This window comes from Callospermophilus lateralis, chromosome 11, assembly GCF_048772815.1.
Source record: "Callospermophilus lateralis isolate mCalLat2 chromosome 11, mCalLat2.hap1, whole genome shotgun sequence".
In the NCBI taxonomy this organism is placed as follows: domain Eukaryota; kingdom Metazoa; phylum Chordata; class Mammalia; order Rodentia; family Sciuridae; genus Callospermophilus; species Callospermophilus lateralis.
The window spans coordinates 54,882,746-54,905,799 of record NC_135315.1 but is presented as its reverse complement, the minus strand read 5'-3'; the positions used below and the strand labels follow the sequence as shown (position 1 = coordinate 54,905,799).

Sequence of the window (23,054 nt, the reverse complement as noted above, 5' to 3'; positions counted from 1 at the left end):
TTCATGTATTTCTTCCCCCCAATTCATCCAGTTTACCAGGTATGCTGCTGTGTTCTACCTTGTCTCAGCTTACCAGTCTCCTATCTGGAAGTATGCCTGACTCGTTCCCCACCCAATTCTTCCTTTGCACTACTTCTACCACATGCAAGACTCTGTGGTCTTCTCCACTAAATTTTACTCCTTGCTTTTCTTGTGCTGATCATGCTTTCTATTTTTTAAGGTTCTCTGAGTTGTCAAGGGCCAGTTCAAAGTCAGCGACTTTCCCCAGGCACAGACTCTATAACGTAGAACATGTAGTCCTTCCCCTGGGGTGGAGCACATAGAGCTGCTCACAGAGTTGGAAACTTTACTAAACCTTCAATCAGTTTCAGATGTTTGGTTGCTGATAGCATTGAAGCCTTATCCCTCCTTCTTCCTCTTCTGCTCACATCTGGGCAAGCTGATCACTAAGCCTGGCCATTTCCTCCTTAGGTGCTAGAGGGATGTTGTACCAGGTAAGCCCCTGCCTGTGCCCAGGGGCACCTGCTCCGGACTCATCCCCTAACTACCATAAGTACCCCAAGGTGGTTTCTTTTCCTGGCTCTCTCAAGCCATTTTTAGAATGCTTGGGATTACCCCTGCTTCTGCCAGAGGCCTCATTATTGGATTAATCAACTTTTACGTATCCTTTTGGTATATGTGTGGCATCATCAGTCTTGACACAGGAACTACATTTTGGGTGGATGAGTGTCTATCCTGTTTATCCAGAGTGCCCACCAACACCACTAACCTAGATGCTTACTGACCTGCAGTCCCTTCATCATTATTCAACTCTGCTGATGTGTTTGGTTTCTCCAAAGCTAGACCGCATGTTTAAAGCACCTATGACAGTGCCATGAATTTTGAAAAAACCTAATCCTTTCTTGTTATTTGAATCCCTTCATTCATTGACTCATTCATGATTCTTTTAACATTTATTGCATGCCTGCTACTTCCTAGGGACTTGGAATCACAATGGTGAACAAAAAGACATGGACCTTCAAGGAGCTTACAAGCCTAAATTGAGGAGGAAGGAGATGAGTGTGGTCTTGGGAGATGTATAGAGTTCTGTCGGGTAGAGATGGAAGGGAGGGGCTTTTTATGAGAAGGATCAACAAGAGCCATAGTCTGGAGGGTAGGGCATGGCAGAAAACAGTGTGGTTGCAGGATAAGAATCTGGTGAGAAGGGCAAGGTGAAGTTGCAGAAGGACCCATCCACTTGACCTGGACTTGCCTATTCTCTTCCTCCAGGGGGATGAACACAGATCCTTTCACAGGTACTCTGTGACTCCTGGATTTCATGCTGACCACTTATAGCAGGGAGACCACATTTTCATTCATGCTGAGAAGCAGTGAATGAGACAGTGGAGGAAGCTCAGATAAACAAGATTTCTGGTGATGAGCTCCGGGACTTGGAGACTGTTTTTATACCTTCGTGAGTTTTGGATTTTTTTCCATCTGGAAAGTGAGGCCAAGTAATCACCTGTGGCTTCTCTTACTCTCTCACTCTCAAGTAGATGCAAAGTTTTGAAAACTATAAAGTCCTCCCTGGTCCTTCCTCCGGGGCTGGATAGCTATTGAATTGCAATTACCGGTTTACTTATCTGTTACTCCCACAAGATTGTGTGTTCCCGGTGGGCAAGAGCTTTCTAAGGCACTGCCCGGCACTTAGTGAGTGCTCGATTAATAAAGTTTGACATCTGGGTGGCCAGTAGGAGGGCTCTTGGTGGACCGAGAACAGCTGCCGCTGCTGTAATGATTTCTGTCTGTGCTGGGGAACCGACTTTCATCTTCTTCCAGATAGCCACTCACCTCCTCTCCCCAGCTTACATCATCATTAACCCTTCTGCAGGCCAATTACCCCCACAGCATCTCCATAAAGAGGAGAAAACTACACTGTGATCAGCACCCCCAGCTGCCAAGAACTGGGTCTGAAACACAGTTTCTTGAAGCTCTGGGGTGAACACAATTGCAACGTTTAATCTCCCAAATGAGGGAAAGGGATTTCTAGCCTTCTAATAAGCTAAATGGAAATGACTAATTAACCTAATTACTTTGGACTGCACAGCAAAATACAACTGAGCTAAACTGGCAACCAGAGTGGTAGTGAGAGGCCTTTTCAAAGGTTAACAAAGAAATTCATCACAGATGAGATTTCCTAATGAAGAGAACATTCCTATTACCTTACAGTTCAGCATTTGATGGGATTGAAAAAAAAAAACCCTTCCAAAGGATAATAATAAAAGCAGGATTTTATCAGAAAGATCTCATCCATTTCCTGCTTATTAGTTCTTCTGGGGAAACAAGACAATCAACCTTCCTCATTAGATAGAATGCTTTAAATTTTTTTTAATATTTATTTTTTAGTTGTAATTGGACGCCATGCCTTTATTTTATTTATTTATATGTTGTGCTGAGGATTGAACCCAGGGCCTTGCACATGCTAGGTGAGCCATAACCCCAGCCTCTAAAATTTTTTTTAAGATCATGTCCTATTTAATTATACTTATTTTGTTGCTTTAGGCTAAAATCCAACCAGATATTTTAAAAGAGTATTTATCAAAGTCCATGTATACCACATATCGCATTGTCCCTCACCTGTGTGCATCCTGGATTGCAATTGAGTTTTGAAGGATCTGGACTTTGCTGCTTCACACAACAAACTCATATAGAAAGATAAAGCTTTGCTCATTTGCAAAAGACTTTGAACAGCCAGATGAGCCCCGCCCACAAAACAAAACGAAGAGCAGAAGGAAGCCAAGCCAAGCCAAGCCAACCAAACAACACATTTTGTGAAAAGAGGAATGGAATGAAATTGCACAATAGCTTTTGAGTTGAGCTATGTAAAATGAATGCCTGTGAATCACTTATTCTTCTTGACTTTTACTGCAGAGGGCTTTGTGTGATAATATAGAGAAAGGAAACTGGACTAGGCCCAATTGGGCAACTTAGAGTTCCTGAAAGTTTTTCTTTCTATATATAATACAAATTCTATTAGGCACAACTGGTATCAATGACAGCTATATGCGTCTTACAGGGTAATGAAGAATCATGATTGTTATAGGATAAATCGTGCCCATCAAAAAGATATATTGAAGAACTAGCTTCCCAGACTTGTGAACATGACTTTATTTAGAAATAGAATCTTTGTGTTGATGTAACTAATTTAAGAGGAGGATATAAGGGTAGGCCCTAATTCAGTATGACCGGTGCCCTTATAACAAGAGGAAAAAAAAAAACCTCCACAGAGGAAACCAACTTTCATCTTCACCATGTGAAGATGGTAGAGTCAGAGACTGAGATTGGATTTATGGTGCCTCAAATCAAGACACCATAATCTGCTTCCACTTACTGAACATTAACACAGTCTGACAACCCTCGACAAAGGTGCTAGGTAGGATGGCCATTTTGCAGATAAGGAACCGAAGGCTCAGAGTGTTAAGGTAGGAGATATGGCACACGGAAGGAACCATGTCTTAGGGTTCTCAGCTCAACCTAGGCCCTCGCAGCACGGTATCGTAAGCCCCTTCTTGTGAAGGAAAACATGGCCATCTTGTGGTTAAAGTGAGAAAGCTAGATGACCACAAAGGGAATTCAAGATCACTCACGAAGGGAAAGCTCTCAGTCTCAGGTATGTGCAATAGCCCAAAAGACCGACCTAAAAGTTAACTTGTTGCTGTTGAACCTATCATTAGCATTGTGGTTTGCTCCCCTTCTATGCATTTTCTGAGGGAAAAAGAAACATACATGGGCAGTAGAAAAGAAATTATATAAAATTCAGCTGTCATTCCAGGTGCCAATCAACCTCAGATCCAGCTAAGGGAGAAGGAGAGAATAAAAGTGAGGCCTATTGTGTAGATAGTGCTTTGAGCCACTCTACCCTCCACCCACTCTACCCTCCCAATATGTTACTTTCACTTTCAATAAGCCTCTGCCTTTCCTGCCAACCTCCTGGGTCTCCTTCAATTCTTTGCTCTGGAGGAGGAGAACCTGGACTCAGGACCCCCTGGAAACCTCTGCCCTTGCCCTGGAAACAAGAGGACTAAGACAACATATGAGAGGCCATTTGCACACACGTACTTGAACTGGAACCCTGGTGTGTCTGATTCCAGAGCCCGTGTTGACAAATCCATTTCTCTCATTGTTCTAGTTCTGCAGATGGGCTCATTCAAAATTGCTTTTCAGAACCTATTTTTCCATAAAGTAATCAGACATATGAGTTGTTGTTTTCAAGGTCTGGGATCATATTGTCCAAAAGGTAACCACTGGTCACGGGTGACCATTGGTCACTTGAAGTGTGGTTATTGTGACAGAAGGATCGATTTTTTAAAATCTAAGATAGTCTTGTCACATTAGCTAGACTGTCCTTGACCTCCTAGGCTCAAGTGATCCTTCTGCCTCAGCTTCCTGAGAAGCTGGGACCACAGGTGCACGAGGCCATGCCCTGAATTTTTAATTCTATTTCATGTTAATGGCTTTAAAATTGGAATGTAGAAACTGGAACTTATTTTAGTAATAGGAAAACTTTTAAAGATGTTTAAGCTGACTTGGGTATAGGAACCAATTGTTTCAACTCTTAACTTTAATGAAGTTGAAATACAAGTGTTTTGAATGAATATTTAACTTCTAAATTGAGATGAGCTTTATGTATAAAAATTACACATCGGATGTCAAAGACTTAGCAAAAAATATAAAATTGTTTTCTAATTGACAGTTTAGATCCTAAATGTCCCCCAAAAGTTTGTATGATTAAAAAAAAGGCTTGGCCACTAGCCTGTGGCATTATTGGATGGTAGTGGAAACTTCAGGGGGTGGTAGAAGGAAGTTAGGTCATTGGGGGTGTGCCCCTGAAGGACATTTTGGGACCCTGGTCTCTGCTCTCTCTCTCTCTTTTTGGCTCTCTGGTTGCCATGAGATGAACAACTTTCTTCTGCTATTCACTTTTGCCATGTTTTTCTACCTCACTAAATGCTCAGAGCAACAGAGTCAAGCAATCATGGACTGAAACCTCTGAAACTGTGAGCCAAAGTAAACATTTTCTCCTTTTAAGTGGTTTATTCCAGATATTTTGTCACAGTAATGGAAAGCAAACACAATCATTTTATAAAAGCTGTGCCCTGAAATGATAATATTTTGGCTGTACCGGGTCAAAGAAAATATTTATTTTATTAAAACTTATTCCATTCATTTCTTTTTACATTTCTTAATGTGGGTAATAAAAAAATTTAAAATTACAAATGTGGCTTGCATTACATTTATTTTGGACAGTGCTACCCTAGAATAAATACACTCTAAAGTGTTATCTATTTATTCATATTCTGTGCGGTAGAAAAGTTGATGGTTTTCCCAGATATCTGCATTTATTACATAAAGGTTTTGTAAGTTTGTGGTTTTGGTTGGTGTTGTGAAGAAGATCCTCCTTTGTTTCTTTCCCAATGTATTATTTCCCTTTTCATTCACCAGATTGGGCTCAGGATGATGAATGAAGTTAAATAAAAATTAAATTCCACCTATATTATTTAAATCAAGGATCAGCAAACTATAACTTACATGCTCAATCTGGCCCACCACCTGTTTTGTAAATAAAATTTTACGGGAACTCAGCCATGTCCATTCATTTCCACACTGTATGTGTCTTTGGCACGGTTGAGTGGTTCCCTCAATATTTACTATGTGGTCCTTCACAAAAAGTTTGATGATTCCTGATTTGTATATAGTCCTAAGGTTGATTGAAAGGATAGCTATAGACTCTGAAAAAGAAGTTAGGAGAGGATTTTAAGCAATGGTAGCATTAGTGGAATTAGCCTAGAATTTCTTAAGACGACTCCTTTGAAAGAGGAAAGCCTGCACATAAATGATTTATTTCGGGGCTTTTGTTATAAAGTAAATCAGCTTGGATGGATCTCAAGGGAATTATGCTAAGTGAACAAGCCCATTCCAAAAAGTTATGTGCCATATGTTTCCACTCAAATAACATCCTTGAGATGACAAATGTTATGTAAATGGAGAACTGATTCGTGGTTGGTTGGTAGTAGGAACTGGGTAAGGAAGGAAGACACTGTGACTATAAAAGGCCAACATGAGGAAGCTCTGTAAAATGGAACTTTCTGGGTCTTGACTGTGGTGGTGATTACATGACTCTTCACATGTCCTGTAACTAAACACACACAAGCACGCACACACGAATTTCTGTAAAACTGGTGAAATCAGACTAAGATTGGTGGATCATGTCAATGTTAATTTCCTGGATATGTGATTGTATATAGTATTATAAGATGCTAGCATTGCAGGAAGCTGGGTACAAGGGATATCTTTGTATTATATCTTACAATTGCCTGTGAATCCACAATTACTTAAAAAAAATCTGAGTAAGATATATATGAGAAAGAAAACCCAATCCCATTGCTGTAGACTCATAATTCTTTGTGAATCAAGTCTCTGTAAAATGCAACAAATATGGAAGATCATAAGTAGGATTCATCTTATGCAGATGCCATTCCATAGGTGACTCCTCTGGTAGGGACTGGACTCTCTGGAGTTGGGATTCACTCAGTTGTCCTTTCCAGCAGGCATCATGTCAGGTTCTCTTAATGTAGGCACAGTGCCTATTGAAAGGACTTTATTGATTCTTTTCAACATTCATACAATCCCAACTTAACTGCACAATATGGAATGAAAATGGGCTCGGCCCCCAGCCAGGCCAAAATGTGAGTTCTGAATTTGCCACTAGTAAGAAGTGGGACCTCAATTTCCTCAAATGTTAAATGGAAACACATAATACCTATTGCCAAGTCGGACATGGCCGTGAAATGAGACCCTGCCTTTCTGAGGCACTCAATAAGCATGAACTCCTATCACTGCCAGCATCCCAGGTTGGAATGCATTCCCTGCTTGGAGTCTGAGTTCAGATTCAGGTGGAGATGTCTGCTTTTTTAGAAATGCTACTGCAGCAGCAGCTCCACATCAGTCCCAGGAACTCACCACAGAGCCCACATTCCAGTCCTGAGCCTTGGTAGATGAAGGCAGCTCAGAGAAGTTTATAGGGACTTCAGGTTCCTTTCTCCCCTGGAGGCACAGCCCTCACACACCCAAATGCGTGCTCAGAAGATTGAGCCTGCTGTGGGTGTACAGGAAAAGGGACACAGCTCTATACTTGAGCTCAAAAACTGAGATCCTGGTTGACACCGTAGGGACAAGTATCAGGAGGAAAGTAAGAGATGAGAACTTGACTTTTTCATAGGAACCAGTACTGACCTTGACACCTCCCCAGGCCTGATGGGAGAGGAACTCCACTGGGCTAGGGGTGCCTGTCTGCGCTGGAGATCGAAGCAGGAAGTCCAGTTCTGCTGCACTGATTTCCTGGTTCATGAGGAGGATCTGCAAAGGAGGGAACATGACACCATATTTCTTTAGCTTGTGGTGGCCTCAGGTTCAGGGGATCTTAGGGATTGTCACTCAGTGTAATTATTGCTGCCTCTAACACTAGAGCTTGCCCATCAATTTTGGTTATTTAGAGAGGATGGAGTGGAAGAAAGTGTATATTTATGCAAATTACTCCTATGTGCATCTGTTTTCAACCCCAATATCACAGTGACTTAAATATACCCAGTGGATGACTATATATCTTGGTTAGCAGGCATTTATTATGAATCAATCATAAATGCCACGGAGTATGTGCCTGAAATTTAATTGAGCAGATGACACATACAAATGACATGATTTGAGGAAAGTGCCAAAGTGACATATGAACACACGCAAAATAGAAACACACATATGAATCAACAATGTGAATTTATGCAAAATAGAAGCACATATGTGAATTAAAAATAGGAGAGAGGTTCCTGAACAAGGGAGTGGCCAGCAAGCCAGAGGAAGGAAGGGTTTAAATTGACTAAATTTTCTATAAGTAGTCCCCCCCACCCCCCAGCCCCGGCCTCCGCCCCCAGTACTGGGGAATACACCAAGGGGCCTTGTATTTACCAGGCTAGCATTCTATCACTGAGCCACATCCTAAGTCAGTTTGAATTAGGTCTTGAAAAGCTGAGAGATGGGAATATTGAACAGGAAGGTAGGACTTTCAGATGGGGGGGGCGGAATGAAAAATGCAGAGGCTTGGAAGGGAATTACAACAGAGTGTGCAGGAGGGGAAAAGCTTTTGGCTTGGTTAGAGACATGATTTTCAGTGAGAGGTAGAACCCCTGTATTTTCAAAGTCCAAGCTATCATTTAGGCTGGCTTGGGAATTACAGAACATGAGAGGACTAAGAGATGCTCACATCTATGAGCTTGACTTTGGAACGTGGAGTCAACACAAAAATGATACAATATCTGATTTTGGAACTGGAAGTGGCCTTTGAGACAGTCTAGTCTGTGCTACCAAGGTATATATTGAAAAAAAAATTCCCAATTCTAAATAATTAGGGGGATCAGTGAAAGGAAGTAAATTTTTATGACTTTTTGATGTTGAAATTAAATGGAAGACCAGGGTTTCTCGTTCAAGATGCAGCAATATTAGAAGTCTCCAATTTTCCCAGGCCTTTAAGAACCAAAGCTGTTGAAAATTTTCTAAGGCCATGGTTGCTACCATGTCTTGTGTGATTTCTTAACCCGGGAGGAGGTTAGGTCAGTAAACTTATTATCTAGATAAATATTGATGGAACAAAACTTCGGATGGCATTGGAAAATCTTCTAGTTTTCAGTATGGCCCTCTAGTTCCATCTTCGGTGCCAGTTTTGATTGACTAGTAGTGGCTGCTGGAGGGATATTTTTAGAAGGATCAGAGCTCATCCGGGATCAGCAAGAAAATGTACCATGATTGATTCAGCGTATCTGTCATGAGGGGGACAATGTGGGGGCAGCATGCATGTATCCTGTCGGAACTTCTTTGGGAAGAGATGTTAGAAGAAGAAAGTTTCAGGGCTGTGGCATGACTCAGGCAGTGGTGGAGCACTAATTTAGGCCCTGGGTTTCATCTCCAGCTAGTGGGAGGCAAAAAAAAAAAAAAAAAAAAAAAAGAAAATTTCTTAAGACCTGATGACTGGGCACTAAAAATGACCTATCTTTTAGAAATTATTTTTTTTTTGTTTTACTTTTACCTGAAAGGTGAGTTGGGCAAGGTAGGTCAACTTATCGCACTCGAAGAGTCCGCGGGTCGTATACTGGTACACAGAAAAGGTTATGTTGTCTATTAGATTGGCGACCCGTTCCTTGAGACTCTCACCAGGAGCGGCCTTCTCTACAGCCTTCTGAAAGACGATGCGGAAGGCCTGAGGACAGAAGGGTAGCATCTTGGTGACTTACGTGAACCTCCTTTTATTATATGAGGGGTCAATTTTTCCAGCCCACCCAATGAAAACTTATCCCCGTATATCTGGGGAAGACAAGAAGAGACAATGGTAACAAGAGAAGATGCTTTAGCTCTTAGTTTGCTCAGATGAACAATTAGATTGTTACGGGGCTGCCACTGTTTGAATGTAGTTTGTGCCCTATGAAAGTCATATTGGATTTTTAATCCCTAGTGTGAGGTATTAGGAGAGTGGAAGCTTAATTTGCCTATGGAATTAAGAGAAAGGGAATTTGGGAGGAAGGTAAAACTGGATAAGATCATCAGGGTGGAACTCCTAACGTTGAATAGAGATTTTTTCTTGTGGGTGTGGGGGGGGAGGGTAGTACCAGCGATTGAACTCAGGGGTACTCAGCCACTGAGTCACATCCCCAATCCGTAATTCTGTAATTTATTTAGAGACAGGGTCTCAGTTGTGAATGCCTCGCTTTTGCTGAGGTTGGCTTTGAACTCGTGATCCTCCTGTCTCAGCCTCCTCAGATGCTGGGATTACAGGTGTGTGCCACTGCACCCCCTAGTGGTGGATTTTTAAGGAGAGAGACCAGGAAACACACATGCCTTGTCCCACTTCAATAAGGACGCTGCCAGCAATAAGGCCATCACCAGATGTGGCCTCTTGACCTTGGACCAAGAACTGTGAACAGAAATAAAACTCTTTTCTTTATAACTTTATAACTTCCCCAATCTGTGATGCTATTGTTCTTTTAGTAAAAGAAAAGGATCAAATACAAGGACACACAGAGAAGAGCCCAAGGCTTTGATCAGTGAAGAACAAACATCCAGTAGTCAATATACTTTAAATTCAGTAAGTTTTTGTTGGATAACTACCTGAATAGAAAGTAGACACAGCTGGGATTAATGATGCTCTACAGCATGGGATAAAATTCTTGGGGGCAGAAACAATCCTCTGTTACAACTTTGTTGAACTGACCCTTGCACATAGCAGTCAGTGAGAATATTTTTAGTTAATGATTTTTCCTTTGATAATGATCAGAGTCTCAGATATTATTTGTTCTTTTCCTATTAATTTTGCAGTCATTTGAAGAGTCCTTGAAAAGTGTCCTTTTTCCCTTATGAACCCTTCTGCAATGGTGGGGAGTACAGCCAGCTTTGGGTTCTTCTTTAGAACTATATATTATCGGTATGATGGCCAGTAAAAAAAAATCACATAAGTTAATTTTCTCTTGTTTTAAACTTAAATAATGACTCCTCGTAAAAGTGAATATTTGGAATGCTACCCTTCAAGTGTGACATGAATAGAACAAATCCTTAAAGAAAATAAAAGCCAAGATACAATTGGACCTTTTAGATTCTTGGTTCTACAGATTTCTAGTTTCTTCTCTATTTTCCTTTTGTGGTTTTAAGAAGAAGAAAAAGAAGAAAAAAATCTAAAGTCCTTTTGAGACCAAGTATTTGAACCTAGATGGAAACCAAGTAAGATTTGAGTCTCAGTAGTTCTTCATTTGCAAAATAGGAAAAAAAATGTGAATTTCTCTCTCCATTCACAGATCCACATTTCTTCTTGTTAACAAAGCCCTTGGAGTCTTCATCTCAGCAAAATCTTCAAACCAATCCATTGTGATGTTTGCCTTCACTTGGTAGATTTTAGGTGAAATATTAGTTGACTATGAGCTGATGAAGCCATAGCTCTCTAGAACCACACAGAGCAATTTGAGAAGCTTCCATGTGCAGAATAGGTCCATGGAGATGGATGGGTACTTTTCCAGGTGGTTGCTATAGCTTTCTTCTAAGGCTCTATCAAAATAACAGTAATCAGCAATGAACCTCGAGTTACTAAGTTTAAATAAAATGATTCCTGATTCAGGAAGAGAGTTAAGGAAAATGAAAAATCTGGATACATCCAGGATATTTTCTTTACACTAAGCTCATTTGACTGTCGTTTTTTTTCCATCCCTGTTTCTCTCCCTTTGTGGTTATGAACAACTCTGGTGCTGGGCCTGATCCTCACTCCCACAGCTTTCTCCAGAAGGTCTGTTCTGCCCACATGGTCTGGTTATTAACTTACCCTCCCCTGGTAGATACTCACAAGCTTTTGGAACATTTTTAGGGCCCATGAGTGATTGCCTAGAGTTTTGTCTTTCTACTTGTATAAAAATAGTTGCATTTCTCAAAATCGAGTCCAGCTCTGTGCATATTATAGGTTTGAAAAAGAATGGTTGAATGAATGAATAAATTTGCTCTGCTAATGCCCAAGAGAATGAGGGACGCTCTAGATCAAGACTGTCCAACTCAAATGCCTCCAGGAACCAGGTGTACAAGACCAAATAGGGAGGAGGAAGACTACCAGGACACAGAGGGCAGGTGCCCACCTAGGGAGAAGCAGCTACAAATTCATCCCATGTGGAATGTGAGTACAATGTTGTCAATCTTCCAAATTTTCATGAGAAGCCCAAAATTGGTATTTATGTGAATTCTCTTTATATTATTGTAATATTATTTGTGGTACTGGAGATGGAACCCAAGTCTGATGCATCTAGGTAAGCACTCTACCATTGAGGTATACCTTCAGACTAATCCTCCTTATTTTAAAATATTGGTAACCTATTCAAGTATTTGAAAAGCCTTCTGTGGACCAAAGAGAAGAGATCAACAAGACCTTGGGTTCCCTGTTTGAAACCCGTGATCTGTGTTCATCTTGCTTCTGTCTATCAGATGATCCCTTTCCCATCTCATGGAGAAATGGTATTCCTCAGTCATGCCTTTCTATAAAGTGCACACGGCAGCTACGCTGGGCCTCCCATCAGTCTGCAGGATATCCTAGGGAGGTGTCCTCTCATCTATGACACTGTGGTGCCTTCTATGTATGTCTCCCAGCTTTTGGCTGAGTTTTGAAGAAAAAGTTACTTTGCTTTCATTCCCATCTTAACCACATGTTGAACTTCAAGTTCATTCAAAACTTGCATTTGGATGAATTTCTGCTTGTGTAAAAGCAAGGACAAATATTTTAACGCATTCTTGCTCAAAACGCTTTGAAAGATGGGACATGTGGCTCCTGGCACACTGGTCTCTCTGGGGTTTTCATATTCTGAGAATGTCCCTCCTTTGTGTGCCAGAAATGAGAACTGCAAAATTGACCCTCATATGAAAATCGAATCTGTAGAAACTCCAGTAGCTAGCTTTTAAAAATCAAATCACAGGAGACTTTCAAATGCATTGTTCTTTTGAAGACCCATTCCACAGCTATTTATCATTCAGAATTTCCATCTGTTTTCAATGATCTAGTTGATCAATGAAAGGTAGTTGTCCTTGGCAATTCTTCATAACCACATGGAGACCCAAAGTGCACCTCTTTCTTTTTTTTTAAAAGTAGTGCTTCAGAGTTTCCTAGATCAGGATGCTGTTGCTGCAGAGCAACTGACAACATGTTTTAGCCCATATTTTCATGAATTTCATCTCAGATCGTTTTCCAAGTCACCGTGGTAGGCTTCTGATAGTCAACTTCAACTACTCTTGGAACTAGGGAGATGACCCTGTAGTTAATAGGCTTATGCTAACTTTTATATCTGTTTTTGAAATATCTTATATTTCTTTCACATGTTTTCATAATCTGACTATACAGCCAAGGATCGAGTTTCTCCTAAAAACATAAAATATTATAACCACATGTCTTCCAATCTGCAGAGACTTTGAGTTAAGGGAAAAGGATTGGGAAATGGTGAAAACCCTCTCCAATTAAATGAGCCCCAGGTACTGGGGGTCTTCTGATTTCTCAGGTATTCATCACCATATCCACACCTTGACCTCCACATGATGACTTAGCATGTAATACACATACTGAGGAGTGTGTGTGTGTGTGTGTGTGTGTGTGTGTGTGTGAAATCTCTGTGTCCATATACATCTGTTCTCTCTGTCTCTCTCCTATTTGTGCATGTGCATGTCCTCTCTGTTGGGTCAAACCAATGAAGTTGCTCAGAAACGTTTGATCTCCTCTTAATGCTTCTTTAATTGTGGTCATTTGATGAATTCACTAGGGGAGAATGATAGTTTCCGAGGTTCACTTAAAATTTATGGGTTTTATTTTTTCATGGGTAAGATGAGTTTAGTCAGCACTTGAAATTTGCTAACAACTTTGGCTTCAGGAATATTGCAACAACCATAAAACAGTTGCTTTGGGGATATTAAAGTAATAAGAAAAGTAATTTAAAGTTGACTGTTATGATGACCTGCACTGGTCTTTCATCAGTACAAGTGGTGTGCATATTCAATCCTCTCTGGGGACAGGAATAATTTCTGACATTTCTCTGATATCCTCGTCCACACATCCAACATGCACACATCCAGTAGCCACCCGTACTGAATTTGCTTATGGAATGAATGAAGCTAAGCCTTGCGGTGGCACCTGCTTCTGTTCCAATGAATTATATAAGACTAAATTAAAGAAATGAGGACCTATAACGCAGGTCTGAAGCCAATGAAGCAGTACTCCTGGCCTTGATCTTCAAGATCTGCCGTAACTAATGAAGCACATGGATAAGCTCTCATGGGAAATTACATTAGAGACCTAACACCGCTTGATTACGATTATTCAAAAAAAAAAAAAAAAACTCCAGGTATAAATCACCTTGAGAGAGAACTGATACATTGGGTGTATCTTGCTGAGGTCATTCATGATGAAGTAGAGCAGAGAGGCTTGGGCAGCTGCTGGCCGATAGTGCTCTCTGGCCTCGTTGATTTTTACTTCAGTCACCCTGGCTTCCTGGACCTGTTGAGAAAATAAATAGCAGGCCATTGTTCAAACTAAATAGGGCTTCCAGAGAATCAAGCTGATCTTTCTGTGTGCGTGGTGTGTGTCTGTGTATGGGGTGGAGTGAATGGAAATGGGAATAGTGGGAAGAAGTTGGAAAGGCCCTGTATCAAGCTTGAATGGAAGGACAGTATTCACAATCTTGCTCTCACAGACTGAGCTGTCGGTTCTCATAGTTAGGAAATATGCCAGCTTCTTAGCTCCGAAAAAATATATATATTGCTTTAAAATGAACTCCATGCCAAGCAGTGGAAGTCCATGGGAAGAAGCAAAATAATTTTCTTTAAAAAAAAAAGTTTAATGAAATAGTGAATACATAAATTCACAAAGAAAACCTCTTTTAATGGAGTATTTTTATTTTCAGAAAATTTCTTATCACCGGTAAAAATAAGAAGAGAAACCTAAGCAACAGGAAGAGAGATTTCTTCAAGAACATGTCACTTAAATACGAACCTCAATGCTCTCTGCCCTCAGACTCCAAAATAGAATCAACTACTGATAACTTGTGAAAGTCCACAAGAAAAAGCAATGATCCCTATTAAAGAGGTTTTCACAAGAAGAAGAAGTGCTAACAAAGGGGACAGTTAGAAGGCCTCTTCCAATGAAGTGAACACCTCCTAAATCCCAGAAGGATTAGCACTCTGAGAAATGAAGATGACTGAACAACTTAAAACAGAAAGACAAATACTGCATATTCTCCCTCATTTCTGGAAGCTAAAAAAAAAAAAAAAAAACTGATCTCATAAACACTGGTCTTTAAAGTCTAGAAAGGACTGGGAAGGCAGACAGAACAAGTATGTCCTTGTTCCAGAACAAGTAGATATAAAAGAAGCATATAATAAGGTCATTACCAAAAGAACAGGCATATGTGAAAAAGAACTAACTAGACTTCTAAAAATAAGACAGTTATTTAAATTAAAAAACTGTACAGGTAAATATAAGAGGCTTGAGTTGAAAAGAAAGAAACAGACTGGAAGAGAGACCTAAAGAAATCATTACAAATGCAGCTCAGAAACGAAGGTAGAAAATATGTAAGTTTATGAGACTTGGAAGATAGAATGAGAAGATTCAGACAGTCCTAGTAGGAAGAAGTAGAGAATAGAAAGAATGAAACAGAGACAATATTTGAAGTTGTTTTTTTTTGTTGTTGTTGTCCTTGTTGTACAAGGGATTGAACCCAGGGGTGCTCATTACGTTGCCCAGGCTGACCTCAAACTTCAGATCCTTTTGCCTCAGCCTCCTGAGTTGCACCATGATTTCTGATTGGAAGTTACTTTGGGAGCTATATTTGGAGTTAAGAATTTTCGAAAATTGATAAAAGGCTACAGTGCTTATCTTGAAGAAGCATATCAATCGTGAGTACAATGAATAAAAAAAATAAATTCTGACTGTGGTGAAATTCGGAAACATCAAAGAAGAAGGGAAACTATTAAAAGCAACTAAAAAAGACAAAGCTGAAAAGGAATAGCAATTAGACTGAAAGCAGATTCTCAGCAGCAACAAGACAACATTAGCTATATTATAAAACAATAACAGAAGTTGGGAGGGAATGATCAGAATTAAAGTACTCTCTAATCTTTATGCTGTTTGGCAAGAAGCAAATACATTGCTTAATTTTGGACTCTTTAAAAATATATTTTTAAAGTCACATATATTTTTACATATAAACAAAGCAAGGTTAATCCATAAAGTAAAATAAAGTGAATAGCTTTAAAATTAGGAAAGATCTATAGAAGTTACCATAGTCTCTATAGCAAGCAACATGGAGATTCCTCAAAAAACTAAAAATAGAATAACTAGATGATGCAGCAATCTACTACTGGGTATGTATCCAAAGGAAATGAAATCACATCAAAGAGATATTTGCACACTCATATTTATTGCAGCACTATTTACAATAGCTAAACTATGGAGTCAACCAAAAAACAATGAACAAAAGAAATAATATTACATTTCCTGTGCTAGTTGGAAGACAGCAAGTGCTCAATAAATGTTCACTGGTTTTTACACAGCTGATTCATCCTCTGACCTACTCGTATGTGAGCTAGATTTCTCCTGCCCAGAGCAGAGGACTTTCTGCCATCATTGCTTTACAAACTCTTTGGTCCCCTCTGGAGAGGCAGAGGTCATAGATAAATGGCAATAAAAGCTGAGAGGCACATCCTCTGCTGAGCCAGGGTTAGACTATACCCTTCTTTTTTGGGGATCATCACTCCAACCTGAGTGAAGAGCTGTTATCCCACAGGGGGTCTGATCTGGTTTATCTGCTCTGACCATTACTTTTCAAGTTTTCTACTTTGTCTCTACTTGGAAAAGTCTTTCATATTTGGAGAAACCCCAGTAAGTCAGCAATAAGCATATTCATTCCAAGGTTCACTGTTCCCGGGCACCGTTAAGATGTATGTGATATCTGAATCAGAATGAGTAATCACAACTGGTCTTCTGATCCAAGAGCAGGACTGGGATTGCAAAAGGGCCTATACCGGTTTGAGTGTCCGTTGGGAAAGGATGAGAGACTGGGCCTCTCTTCCTTATCAAGTCATCTTCTAGTTCTCTGCAAGGGGGAATAAAAACCTTCCAAATGTTGTGAAATGGATGAAGGAAACTATCTGCTCTAATTGTTTCCCAGGATGATAGAGAGTTTGAGAACTGAGTTTTCCTGCCCTGTCATTGAAGTTTTCTCATTAAAATCAGACTTGGGAGATTTTGCTAGTCCAGTGGGTTTTCTTAGGATGCAATCATGCCTGAATCTCAGAACTTTCACAGCAATGTGATTCCTTAGCTTCAGGGCCATTCCACAAACTATCTGAGGCATTCAGTTTGAAGTCCGATTCCCTGAACAGAAAGCCAGGACTGCACAGGGTTAAGTTTGTGGAGCCCAGATGTCAGAAGCATTTTCTAGAAAATGGAAACTGTAACACAGAAGTGGAGGTAGTCATTGCTTGGAAGAATGGTGGGAAGATGGAAATGCTATCTGTTACTCTTCTTTTTTTCAAAAAGTCAGACTGAGGGACTGAGCAGAGAAAAATCACAGGAGGACCCCAATGGGGGGCTGCCTCCCTGGTCCATCTAGAATAAAGTTACCTTTCTTTCCACCTCAGCAGCAGTCTGCTTGGTGATCTCCAGATTCTCCACCAAAGCTGTTTCTCCCAGGAAGTTCCCAGATGCCGAGGAGAGGCGCGAGAGCAGATTGTCTTCTAATGTTTTGAGTGTGATTTTGAATCCATTTTGCTGTTTTGTGAGATCTGACTGCAAATAAGGAGGAAGAAAGAGTAAGGCAGAGATGCCCAGGGCATCCTATTGCTGGGGAGAGGTTTGAATTAAAAAAAAAAAAAAATCATTCCTGGAGCCAGAGTCCCTGCCCTTCGAGACTGTAAAGTGGAGGCCAAGTAGTGGGGTGCTTGAGACCACAAGCAACAGGAGATGAGCAGATAAGTCAAAACCCAACAGTACCCTACACTGCTGCCCTCCATATCCACATGTGCAAATTCAACCCACCGTGGACCAAAAATATTTTAAAAAATTGTGTCTTTCGTGAACACATACAGGCTTTTTTTTTCTTGCCATTATTTCCTAACAATACGGTATAAAAACTATTTGTACAGCATTGACCTTGCATTAGGTATTATGAGTAACCTAGAGATGACATAAAAGTACAGGGAGGTTGCAAGTGTGTTATATGCAAATACTATTAGACCAGTGGCTTGAAACTCAACTGGTCTTGGAATCAAGAGGGATCCTGAAACTCATCCTCCGCTCAGACAAAGGGCATGAGACTTGGGCTAATTTTTCTCTTTCCAGTGGGGTTAATATCATCCCTATTTGCGGGATGTTTGTGCTATCCTTAGCACAGTGTTGATATACTCAGTGTCACTAAATGTAATTGATTGCTGCGAATAGAGGGAAAGGTCAAGTTTTAGTTCTCTAGCTTGTCCTCTTTATCACCACTTTACTGCCCCCAAATGAACAGCTCTCCTATGCTTTGCTTGCATGAAACAAAACAAAACAGCAGAAACTCATCTTACCCAATTTAGTCAAGATCATTGCAAGAGCCTTCTCCAAGGCTGGAGAGAGACTGGCATCCAAGTGAATCCCACCACATTTTCCCCTTTCTGATGGTCAGGCTTCATATTCCAAGGGACTGGGCACCTTTTATTCCAGTTTTGGGAGCCAGGGGGTTAAGTTCAGGCAGCTCTAGCTCTTTTGTCCTCACGCAGCCTTTGGATCCATGGAAAGATCCAAAGGCTACATGTGGAGGCTTCAGCTGTGGCCACCCTGGTCTACCTCAGTCCTATCTCAAGACCAGAATTTGCTGCTCACTTGGCTGAGAATTCTCTGTTTCAAGCAGCTTTCGAGTTATTTAGGAATTAGTTCAAATGCCAGCTCCTCCTAGAACTCTTTTTGGTTACCACTATTTAAACTAGCCCCCTAGCTTTCTAGTATCACCCTGTTTTATTTTCTTCAAACTTCTCATCCCTGGAGACTATCATGCAAAGTGAAATAAGCCAATCCCCCCCCAAACCAAAGGTTGAATGTTTTTGCTGATATGTGGAAGCTAACCCATAATAATGAGATGGGGAGGGAGAAGAAGAGAAGTTCAGTAGATTAGATAAAGGGGAACCAAAGGAAGAGGGAATAGAAATAGGAAAGACAGTGGACTAAATCTAACATGATTTCATTATTACCCTACGTGCATATATGACTACATGACCCATGTGATTCTACGTGAGGTACAACCAGAAAGTGAGAAGTTATACTCTATTTATGTATGAGGTGTCAAAACGCATTCGACTGTCAAATAAACAAAAATAAATAAGTAAGTAAGTAAATAAATAAATAAAATTAACATGACTTTCCTATGAACACCTGTGAAAATACCTTAGAGAACCCCACCATCATGCCCACCCACAAGAATGGGGTCCGAATTAGAATAAGATATACCTCATGCTTGTATACTTTATCAAAATGGATTCTATGGTCATGTATAGCTAAGAAGAACTAATAAAATTAAAAAAATAAATTACATTATGTGCATATACCAAAAAAAAAATCCTTATCATCTGCTGAAATGATATCATGTCTTGGTTTACATTCTTATTTTGCATATACTTCTACTAGGCCATAAGCTCCATGTGGACAGTGCATGGTTTTCTGTGGTCACTGCTCTATCTTCTGTACCTATCACCTTGACTGTTATGCAGTTGGTGCTCCATCGGTGTTCAAAAAAATAAATGATCACAGAGGCAGAGTCCCAGGGAAGGCCTGAAATCAATCCCAGGGGCACTGCCATTTTAAACCCATGTAACCTAACCTAATCGCGATTCAAGAAAAGAGAAAAAAAGAGATATTCACCACAGACTGAGTTGTCTTTCCCCTAAATTCATAAATTGAATTGTCAAAGCCCTGACTTCCTATGTGACTATATAGGAGACAGTGTTTCTAGGGAGGTGACTGAGGTTAAAGGAGGTCCTAAGAACTCTAGTCCTGTTCTGTTGGGATTAGTGCTCTTTTGGGGGAGATGCCGGAGAGCTTTTTCTTTCTCTCTCTACGCATGCACCAGAGGAGATTCAGATGGGGGAGCACAGTGCACAGGGAGAAGGTGGCTGCCTACAAGTCAAGAGGAGAGTCCTCACCAGAAAAGACCATGGTGACACCCTCATCTCAGGCTTCCAGCGTCCAGAACTGTGGAACAGTAGATGGCTTTGCTAAAGCTACCCAGTCTATGGTGTGTTGTTATGGCACCCAGAGCTGACTGAGGCACAACCCTAGCGGGGTCGAACCCACTTCTGTTACCACTGCAGATTTGATTCCACTTAGGCTGGACATAGGCGTGTGAATGTATGGGATCAGAGTCCTGGGCCAGGCCCTGCTCTTGGCTGTAGGAGTGTCCCTTTTCCTGCCTGTCCTCTGCTTTAACTCACTATATCCTCTTTTTCCTAACTTGGTGTTTCTGGGTGGCTCTATGGGGTTGGGTTTCTTCCACCATATTGCAGAGTTCACTTTCTTGGTAGCAAGGAGAGCAGCCCCAACCCCTACTCCCAGAGTAGGGTGCACTGCAGGATCTAGAGCAGAGCACCTCCCTTCCTTGGGGAACACCCCACGTACCTTCAGCTGCTCCAGATCTGGCCTCTCCATGCTGACCACGGCGGCCAGCAGCTGGTCCTCCAGGCCATCTCTGGTCACGGTGAAGTTGATCAAGGTGGCCTGAGCCTGCAGCTCGGGCTGGTAGTGAGGATTGGCCAGCTTGGTGTGAAGGATGAGCCGGAACTTGGGATTGTATTCACACTCTTTGTCTCCAATTTTAATGAATCTGGAACATACAGGCTCATGTGAAGGTGGGGTGATTTCCTGTGAGATTTTTTTTTTTTTCAAGATCACAGCCAACAATGTGGCTATATTCAGATGTACTTTTCCTAGGCATGTCTAGTGTGCACCCTTGGGTCCTTCTTTGCCGTAATTTAGGGTTCAGGTTTGGAAGGGAACTAATTTTCCCTTGGCCACCACATTTGATATGTGCACTGTGCAACCCTAGAGAGAGCCATTCTGGTGGTGGTCAGTACAGATTAGGATATTATGGAAAAGCTCCAGCAGATGGCAGTAAAGTGTTTGGAGGAAGCAGCATCTTGTACTTTGCACAAAGGTGTTTTTAGGCTATGATAGGTCATACTTTTTTTTTTCTTTTCCTCGTGGCCGACAAGAGAATGACTTTGATGGGTGAAAATAATTAAACACATAAATGAGCATGGAAAAGCAGCTTAGGGCCTGAGCAGTGGGTGAGACTTTTGCTACAGTTGGATATGGTTTGCCCCCCAAAAGTTCACAGGCCGGAAGTTTGTTCCCCTGTGTTATGATATTGATGTTAAGAGGCAGGACCGAGTGGAAGGAGGTAATTAGGTCACAGGGGTGGGAAGGGATTTATGCTGTTTCTCTGAAGTGGGTCAGGGCTGGTGGGAGTGGATAAGTTCTGAAGAGAGTAGGTTGCAAGATGAATGAGCCTGGCTCCTCAATCAGTGTCTTGCTTCCTGTTTTGCCATAGGATCTCTCTGTCCTTCTTACATGTCCTCCTGCCATAGTGCCATCTACAATATTGTGATGTAACCAGAAGGCTCTCACCAGAGGTCTAAAGGATGGCTCTGCCTGATCATGGACTTTTAGCCTCAAAATTGTTGAGTTAAGCAAAAATTATTTTCTTTATAAACTATCCAGCCTCAGGTATTTTGTTATAGCAACAGAAAATGGACTAAGATCCTAAGTCGAGCATGCCTTCATGATAATTATCACTCCCTGTCTTAGTGAGGATGGCTTTTCTACTTCTTCTCATTTCCCTTGTGCATCATATCCTCTTTCTGCCCTATTCTTGCTAAGCCTAAATCCATAATGGCACTGAAGATGAAACTGAATTGTGTACCTGTGGGTGTGGGAGGGGGTGCAGGAAATCAAACCCAAGGGCTTGATTGATTGCATATTCTAGGCAAGTGCTCTACCACTGAACTGATGTGTCCAAGGCACATCAAATGACAGGAGTTGGGTTCTCAGAACCCAGATGTCTGACTTGGATCAAATGTTCATACTTACATGTCAGTCTGATTTTTGACCACTTTCCTTCCAAGGTTCCTCCTAAACTGTACACTGTGGCCATTTAGAAGGAAGTCAATGGGTTGCTGATTGATGAAAGCAAAGTTCATGCCAGGAAGCCTTCTCTACCAGAGAAGGGCAGCTAAGCAGCCCTCTGCTGGGAGACAGAAAGGTGTGCTGGCTACAGGGAGCTACTTGACGAGAGCAGAGGAGAAGAGATTCTAGCAAAGCAGACCTCTCCACATTTCTAACTGGGGTGGGGAACCAGCTCTTCACACAGGGGCAGCCACATGGCTTGAACCTTACCGTCCTTTCTTAATAACTTCTCTCCCCAGCAGAGGTCCCAGAACAGGATCAATGGACTCCTCCAGGTTTTCAATCAGCACCACGTCTCCAGTTTCCAGGGCACGCTCGATGGTTTGCAAGTAGCTGGGGGAGCAAGTCAGGCAGTGTGAGCCTGTGGCCAGGTGTGCACTCAGAGGCAATTTAATAAGACGACCGTGGCCTCCAAGGCACAGTAGTACACTTGGAGGAACAGCTATTTGAAACGTCTTCCGTGGCCCCATTTTTTCTCTATTTCAAGTGACATTTATGTAATTTTGTACATTTTTAGAAATGGGGAGAAATTACAAAATACGAAAAAGATTATGGAAATTCATCATAACTATATTAGCAATGTGGCATTTACTGGGTGTAACTGGACAGTCAGTGATCCTTTGGTAACTGTGGGTGTTCCAGACCCCTGTGGACACCAGAATCCGCAGGTGCTCAAGTCTCTTCTATAAAGTGATGTAATATTTGCATTTAACCTGGACACATCATTCTGTATACTTTCTACATACAATACCTAATACAAAGTAAATGCAATGTAAATCATTGTTACACTCTATTGTTTAGGGAATAATGACAAAGGGAAAAAAGTCTACATGTGTCCACTACAGGCACAGTGTTTTTCATATATTTCTGTTGTGTGGTTGGTTGAATCTGTGGATTTCTGTCCTGCAGATACAGAGGGCTATGTTGTATTTTCAAATTTAGTTTTTATATGGCATCTTTATTGAATTCATATGGCATCTTTACTTTAAAACCCAGTTTTCATAAATAAAATATAGTTTAAACATTTCCCTGTGCTATTAAATATTCGCCCAAAGCAAATGTTAATGACTGGATATTAGACTTTTATTTATATAACTTAACTTATTTATCAATCAATCAATGAATATCTAGTTTACTTTTAGCTTTTCAGTGCTTTATAGCATTTAATAAACACATAAAAATGAATTTCCCCAAATCAATTTATAAGTTTGATGTAATTCCAGTTCAAACAGAACAAAAACATTTTACATAACTTGAG

General features: G+C 40.9%; 1 protein-coding gene across 1 annotated transcript in view; it reads right to left on the bottom strand.

Moving 5' to 3' along the window:
* The window catches only part of Dnah9 (dynein axonemal heavy chain 9), a 328,584-nt gene that overhangs the window by 52,898 nt on the left and 252,632 nt on the right, over positions 1 to 23,054 (bottom strand). The window contains exons 54-59 of the mRNA XM_076870265.1: positions 22,007 to 22,129; positions 20,231 to 20,435; positions 17,210 to 17,374; positions 13,943 to 14,083; positions 9,113 to 9,283; positions 7,273 to 7,395 (exon numbers count right to left, since the gene is read on the bottom strand). Of these exons, the coding sequence (XP_076726380.1) occupies positions 7,273 to 7,395; positions 9,113 to 9,283; positions 13,943 to 14,083; positions 17,210 to 17,374; positions 20,231 to 20,435; positions 22,007 to 22,129 (928 nt within the window). The remainder of the gene's footprint in view (positions 1 to 7,272; positions 7,396 to 9,112; positions 9,284 to 13,942; positions 14,084 to 17,209; positions 17,375 to 20,230; positions 20,436 to 22,006; positions 22,130 to 23,054) is intronic.